General features: G+C 36.7%; 1 protein-coding gene across 1 annotated transcript; it reads left to right on the forward strand.

The window, feature by feature from the left end:
- The first annotated feature begins 608 nt into the window (after window positions 1-608).
- Window positions 609-4,585, forward strand: LOC122583482 (chromosome transmission fidelity protein 18 homolog). The gene is made up of 9 exons (XM_043755881.1): window positions 609-1,119; window positions 1,242-1,303; window positions 2,034-2,171; window positions 2,311-2,586; window positions 2,935-3,021; window positions 3,502-3,603; window positions 3,680-3,745; window positions 4,215-4,312; window positions 4,471-4,585. Exons 1-9 carry the CDS (start codon window positions 609-611, stop codon window positions 4,583-4,585), a joined length of 1,455 nt encoding a protein of 484 aa, XP_043611816.1.
- The last annotated feature ends 3,593 nt before the right edge of the window (window positions 4,586-8,178 follow it).

Consider the following 8,178-nt stretch of genomic DNA (forward strand, 5'->3'; position numbering starts at 1 on the left):
TCATTTTTAAAAAAATTAAGAATGAAAAATCATAAAACATTTTATACAACCAAACTCAAGTCTCAGGTGCTAGGGCGCGTTTAGTTGGAGAGAATGTTTTTAAGTTTTCCATTTCTAGTTTTCTAGAAAACGAAAAGGTTTTTTATTTCTAAAAAACCCTTAAAAATTTTGAAAACGCGTTCAAAATAAAAGATGGAGTTTTCATTTTTCTATTTTAGAAAATTAGAAAACATGTTCAAATTCACTTGTTTTCTAATTTTAGGTTTATAAAAGGTTTAGAAAATAGAAAAGTGAAAACAAAAACTGAAAAAAACAGTTTTTTAATTTTAGTGCAAAAGTTGGAAAAGATAATTTTCATTTTCTAAAAAAACTTTTCTAAAAAATTACAATTTAAACGCGTTTCTTGTTTTCCATGTTTTTCGAAACGAAAATAAAAAACATTCAACTACTCCTACAAATTATACAATTGTTCCCGCGTCTTTTCCCTAAATTTCCCGCCGCAATACATTTACCCCCAAATTCACCTCACGTTCACTCTCACACACAAAACAAACAATAGATACACCTATAATCATCGTATACATCAAATCCAGATACCAAAAAAAAAAATGGATGAACTAGATTGGCTCGAAGCCGATTTACATCTTCACGACGACTATATCGACGAACTCGATCTCGATATCGATATCGAACCACCACCGATTGAAGAAATACCAACAGAAGAACCAATTCCATTGATCAAACCAACTTTACAAATCCCAAACAATCAAAACATCGTTTCCGAACCCGAAAAACCGCAGTCTAAGAAGCGGTTAAACCCTAACCCTAGCACAAGTGTAGTTGAAGATAAGCGGTGTAAAATCGTTGATGTAATTGATGACGATCATGATGAGGATGATTGGATGCGGTTTGATCCGCCGAAACGAGACGAGGCGGTTAACGATGTGGAGGTTGTTGAGGAAGAGGAGAAGGAGAGGTTTATATCGAGATATGTGAAGGATATCGATGGCGATTTTATGCCGGTGACTGGTACGGATGGGGATCGGGTTTATGCTAAGTTGGTTAAGGTTGATAATGATGATAATTTGAAGAAATTGGATTTGAAATCGTATTCGAAAGGTAGTTTTTTTTAAAATCATTTTAAGATTTGTTAGATAAATTTTTTTGGTTATCGATGTTTTCGTAAAGATGTGGTTGAAAAAGTTTAGTTGTAAGATAATTATGATGGAATAATTGTGCAGGTCTTATGATGGAAGATATAAATGTATTAATGGAAAAGGTGGAACAGGATGTTCTGCAAAAGGTATGGTTTGTTTTACTCTTTTATGATGAGCTATATGGTTGCCTAGATGTCCAACAATCCAACCTATGTGATTGCTGATAGATGGGGGTGGTTAGTGGTTAGGGCTTGGACATTAGGATACTCTAAGAATAGTGACCCAACTAAGGTATGATACAAGTATGGTTTGTGAAGTTAGTTTACTATTTCTTGGGGTGTCAAATGGGTGGAACATGCAGTCTAAGACAAGGCATTGTGGTAATTGTTATTTAGTGTTGGTTATACATTGTGTGCTAAGATAGGAAGAAACACAGCTAGCATTACATTCCTGTTAGAGAGTCAAATCTTATCTAAGCTAAGAAAGTTAAGCCACACCATTGCTTTGTCCTTAAGTTGCCACGATTTATTTAGCTTGTAAGTAATATGGCAATAAGGGCATGATCCTTCTAAATGAGAAGCTATTATTATAAAACCTTTTTCAGGATTGCTATGCAGAACCTACATTTGGTATCTTTTAACTTATAGTAATGTTATTCATTGATAGGGTAATATGGAGTAATTCTGTTTGTTTCTGTTTTGGAGATTGTTATTACAGACCTTTTTTTTTTATTGGAGTTGTTCACTATTTACAAAGCACATAATTTTTTTACCATAGTTTTGCCTGTATATGGAATCAAAGTGTTAATACATACGGTAAGATATCCACGAATACCCAGTTGTAGTATCACTTGACCCTTATTATTGTGACGTGAAGGCTTTGCAAGCTAGTGTCCCAAGTCAGACTGAAACAAATAATTTGGATACACCAGTGGCGACTGAACGACTCTGGGTGGAGAAATATTCTCCAAATTCATTCATGGAGCTTCTCAGTGACGAGCACACCAATCGAGAGGTACATTCGCTAGATAAAGCATGCCATACACTATAATTAGATTACATTGTTGACTCTTATGTTTCTTTGGGCACATGCGAGAAAATTGATATGTGTTGACCTTTGTTTTCTTTTTCCTTTCCTTATTTTTAATTTTCAGGTTCTTTTGTGGTTGAAACAATGGGATTCTTCTGTTTTTGGGTCTGAACTCAAGAGTACAACTGACGATGTGTTGTCTGCTTTAAAAAGGCATTCCTCTGTTTCCCAACAAAAGAAAGTTCCTAGCAAGAGTTCTTTTGGGTGGAAAAAAGAGTTTATATCTAATAGTGAAACTTATGGAGAACATAATCACTTTGACAAAGATAAATATGATTCTCATGGTACTCAGGAACTTCATAACAAGAAAAGCAAGGATTCCGGCCCACCAGAACAGAAGGTATTGTTTAATACTGTGTTTAGAGTTTTAGTGTTCCTAAAAAGAACTCCATCAGTACCATCTAGCCATTTTGAGATCCCTTAAATTGTATCATTTTCCTTGGTACAAGTTCCAGTTCCGTTGGTAGTTTATATATCCATCACCAAATGGTTTTTGGGATCTAATTTAGCAATTTAGAAAGTGCTTGCATCTACATCAATAGGAATACAAGTTTAAGCAATTTAATTAATTTGAAAATGTCCATTTGAATAATTTTCCTTTATCTGGCTAAATAGTTTTGCTTTCACTCTTAAGATAATAATACCCTAGCTATTCTATATTTATATATGAACCGGCAAACTGTTGCAGATCCTTTTACTCTGTGGTGCACCAGGGCTTGGAAAAACAACACTCGCACATGTGGCGGCCAAGCACTGTGGATATCGTGTGGTTGAGGTTGTTATTGTCTCTTTTTTCAGTACTTGCCTGTATACATTTTATTTTAATATCCAACTAATCTTTAGTATAAACTGAACTATCTGGTATGCACATAGGAGAGTATACTTGACTTAGTGCTACCAGGTAAAGATTAGAATAGTGAAAGAGTCAGAACTCCAGTCTAGTCTCTGTTGCTGCTTTTTAAATTTGAGTCATGAAAGTCGACCAAACTCTGCTAAATACATATGAATAATTGGTATATATTAGTCAGTCAAACATTATACCAATTTCAGGTTAAAGTACAGTAGTGATTCTGCCTGGGTTTGTGCTGATTGGCTACTGCCCTAGCCAATTGACAATTTTGAGTATTAATATAATATAATGTGACAATAACCATAACAAATACTTTATTTTTTCAGTCATCTTTGAAATTTGTTTCCTTGTTAAGAGAGGTGTGTTATGATCAACGTGTATACTTATGTTGTCTATTGCATACAGATTAATGCTAGTGATGACCGGTCATCCTCATCGATTGAAACCAAAATTCTTGATGTGGTTCAGATGAACTCTGTCATAGCTGATTCAAGGCCCAAATGTTTGGTATGTTTCCTCCAGTATACACAATACTAATATGGTTTTCTGTTCTCGGTGTTAGGATTGAAATGAGTTTTTGTAGGTGATTGATGAGATTGATGGAGCTCTTGGTGATGGCAAAGGCGCAGTGGATGTAATTTTAAAGATGGTAAACATGCTTTCTTCTTTATAGTTTGGCTCTGGAAACAAAAACACAGTACGTGATTGTGATTGTTTGCCTGGGATTATTATGCATGTGCCGTTTTCCTTATGATGTTTATTAGTATTCACATATCTTATGTTCAGTATCACATGCTCTCGCCAGAGATCCTTTGAAAGTAGTTTCCCTACCCTCGAGTAGGGGCAAGACTGTCACATCTCAATTTTCCCATACCCCCCTCATGGCGGGATGGGGTACTGGTGATGTTGATAAGTATAAAGCTAAAAAATACTCTTGAATGTTATATAGTAGCGCTTATGGCTGTAAATAACACTCAATCAAATATTGCACAGAAAAATAATCGCTCTTAATGTAGGTTTAACCTCCATGCACAACGCGATCCATAGCCCTAAGGCTATGAATAGCAAACTACTATCTATAGGATTTTGTTATTCGTACATCTTACCTTTTTTTTTAGGTAAAAGGGTTTACCCTGGTTAGCTTAGTATTCCTCAAAAACAGTTTGAGACAAGTAACATGGCTAAGTGCCATACTAGTTCACATATACGACAAACCGTATATATGTGAAATCATAAACATTACCTAATTAGGAGTTCCAAACATGCTCAAAACCCCTTAATCAATCAACGAAAAACTAGCCTAACGAATATGAATTAACAATAAACGACAAACTAGATTTATGGAACATCATCAGCTTTCCGTAAACTGTGCAGTCAGATTACTCTCAACATAAACTTCATGACTTCATCTTCTGAATCTTCCTGGCATAAAGCATCATACTGGTTCCCGACAACTATGTCAGGTGCAGAAGTAGGAATGGAGTCATGATCTATGCGAGCTTGTGTACTTGAATGTGTGTCTATTGTATCACCGGTAGAAGCATGTACCGGTCTGGATGAATTTGGTCTAATATGATGTGAATTTTTGGAATTAGCATGAGCAGTGGATTCAACTACATCTGTAATAGGGAAACCTGACTGGGGAAGAAGAATCTGTAGAATGACTTGTGACAGAAGCTGCTGCTACTGCTTTACCCTTCTCATTATGGTTTACTTTAGGAACATATTGGACCTTGGGCTTAGGAATAACACACAGTAAAATATTGTACATAAAAATAACCACCACCTAAAAATAATTTTTCAATCGCCATGTACAACATTCTACTGCACCTTATCTATAGCCTTAAGGGCTATGAGTAGCAAACTTCTTATCTACAACTAACTGCTACAGGAATTCTAAAAGTACATAAGCATTGTAAAAGTGTAGAAACACCATTCAAGAAAATAACATTTTATTGAAATTACATTCGAATTACAACAGAATATTACAAGAGAATTAACTACTAACTAATCAATACAAGAAAGTAAATAAACAGAAACATAAAACAGAAAAGAAGAAGGCAAAACAGGCTGAGGATTCTGTTAAACAGAGGGCCCTTAAAACTAATTTCGGGTAACCCAAGTGAACCTGTTAGTTTCCCAGGGTACAACAGCCAAAGCAGATTGTACTGCCTGAGTTAACCTACAACCCGGAATATACCTTCAGGAACTGAAAGAAGTGAAGTGAAGTGAAGGAGAAAGAGTTTGGAAGAGAATCCAGGATGAAGTGTTGTTGATGTTGTTGTAAATCAGATTATTGCAAAAGAGTTAAAGATATACACAGATATTTTAAGTGGAGAACACTTGTAACAACACCTTAACAACAGGTGTTACTTGCTAAACTAATGCAAGTGTTGTTACTGGTGTTAAACCAGGAACAAATGAACCCACTTAAGCCATAACAACTAACACTTGAGCCATACTACTGTGCCATGGAAGCCATAATCGAGCTAGCCAAAAACAAAGGCGGCTCGCGGCGATGCGAGCGTGCTAAATGCAAAGTGCGCCACTAAAACGCCACATTACGCCTCATCGCCCACGAAAGTGCGCCACTAAAACGCCACATTACACCTCATCGCCCACGGGCGCGGGCGCGTCGGGTGCTTCGCACCCTCCTAGCCAACTTGGGGTGTAGCCCCTTATAAGGAATTATTATTCATCCAACACTCTTCCTTATAAACACACTTAATGTTTATTTTTCTACTTTACCAATGTGGGACAAACCCACATTAGTTAAACACACTTTCAACTTCATTTTAACATATCTATTAACTTCAATATTTTATGTTATATTATTTAAACACATTAAATAATATTTGTACATAAAATTTCCAATAGTCCCCCACATTTAATAGATATGGTTATTAAAGATAAATTCCGACAGTTAAGTATTGCAGGAGAAGTAGGTTTTACCCTTTGAACTTTCCTTTGTGAGTATACTTAGTCTCTTAGCAGTTAGTAGAACTTGATGTCTTTGAACCAACTCCTTTTTACGTAGACGTTATTGCACATCACACAATACTTTCCTTAGTTTGGTTAACCCCTCACTTTCGTGTCCGTTATGGTCATGGAACACTATCCTGGTTCTGTGAGAGCTCTAGGAATTGCGCCCCCACAATTCCATTCGAAGCGACCACACTTCTCTCTAACATAGGTGAATCATTAAAAGCCATATGCTTAACCTCTATATTATCACTGATTTGTTATAGGAATGGGCTAGGAAATTTGCAATTCACTTTATTGTGGTGGGTTCTCCCCCCACAGTGATTGCAAACTTCCTTAGTTGTTTTGGGGTACTCCCCCACAGTGACCTCCTCCATTCGTACAATTAGGTTTTTCTATTGAACCTAGATCATGGGATCTCCATTTACTTCTAGGTTAGGTTTTTCTTCGTACAAATTTACTCAATGGGCTTCAGCCCCATTCCTCTTGACGACTTATAAATTGCCTCACTACTTAAACCTTTAGTTAGCGGATCCGCAATGTTATCCTTTGACCTCACATAGTCAATAGTGATAACCCCTGTGAGCAGTTGTCGTATACTATTATGCCTACGACGAATATGTCTTGACTTGCCATTATACATTGTATTTTGAGCTCTACCAATAGCCGATTGGCAATCACAATGTATGCAAATGGCCGTCAAAGGCTTTGGCCATCTAGGAACATATTCCAAGAAATATCGTAGCCATTTTGCTTCTTCTCCAGCTTTATCCAATGCTATAAATTCAGATTCCATCGTGGATCTAGCAATGAGCGTTTGCTTGGACGATTTCCAAGCTATAGCTGCTCCTCCAATAGTAAACACATATCCACTTGTGAATTTGGAATCTTTTATATCGGATATCCAGTTAGCAGCACTATATCCTTCCACTACAGCTGGATCTCGGCCAAAATGCAGCCCATAATTTCTTTTATATCTCAAGTATCTTAGTAATCTAGTCATAGCCTTCCAATGCTCCGAACTAGGATTACTAGTATATCTACTTAGCCTACTAACAACATAGGCTAAGTTTGGCCTAGTACTTGTCATGAGATACATTAGGCTGCCAATTACCCTTGAGTACTCTAATTGAGCAGCACCTTCACCTCTATTTTTCGATAGATGTTGCGTGGGTATCTATTGGAGATCGAGCGACTCTTGAGTCCTCGGGACTAAATTTCTCAAGGATTTTGTCCACATAGTGAGATTGACTTAACACCAGACCATCTTGGGTTCGAGTAATTTTCATTCCAAGAATTATATCCGCTAAACTTATATCCTTCATGTCAAATCTCGCTTTCAACATATCTCTGGTAGATGTTATCATACTATCATCACTACCCACAATGTGTATGTCATCGACATATAGACAAAGTATCACATATCCTTTAGATACGTCCTTCACATAAAAGCATTTGTCATACTCATTGATCTTAAAACCATTGTCGAGCATAACTTGATCAAACTTTTGGTGCCATTGTTTGGGAGCTTGTTTCAATCCATACAAAGATTTGACAAGTTTACAAACCTTGTCCTCCTGGCCAGGAGCGGAAAAACCCTCAGGTTCCATGTATATTTCTTCATCTAGCTCAGCATTGAGAAAAGGCTGTTTTTACATCCATTTCATGTATTTCCAAATTTTTCAATGCTGCAATCGCAAGCACCAATCTGATCGAAGTTACTCGAGTTAGAGGCGCATATGTATCAAAGTAATCAAGATCTTTCTTTTGTCTATATCCTTTGACTACAAGCCTTGCCTTGTACTTATCAATAGAGCCATCAACTTGCATCTTTTTCTTTAATATCCAACAATGTTCAAGTGGTTTACAACCAGGTCGAAGCTACTAGTTCCCAAGTATGATTCTGCAAAATAGAATCAATTTCACTCTTGATGGCTTCTTTCCATTGAGGAGCCTCTTGTGAAGTAACCGCTTCATTATATGTTTGAGGTTCACTCATCACCATATAAGAAACAAAATCAAGCCCGAAAGATTTTTCAATCTTTTGCCTTTTGCTTTTTCGCGGTTCCACTTCTTCATCCTCTGATTGTTCTTGATGTT

This window comes from Erigeron canadensis, chromosome 9, assembly GCF_010389155.1.
Source record: "Erigeron canadensis isolate Cc75 chromosome 9, C_canadensis_v1, whole genome shotgun sequence".
Classification (NCBI taxonomy): domain Eukaryota; kingdom Viridiplantae; phylum Streptophyta; class Magnoliopsida; order Asterales; family Asteraceae; genus Erigeron; species Erigeron canadensis.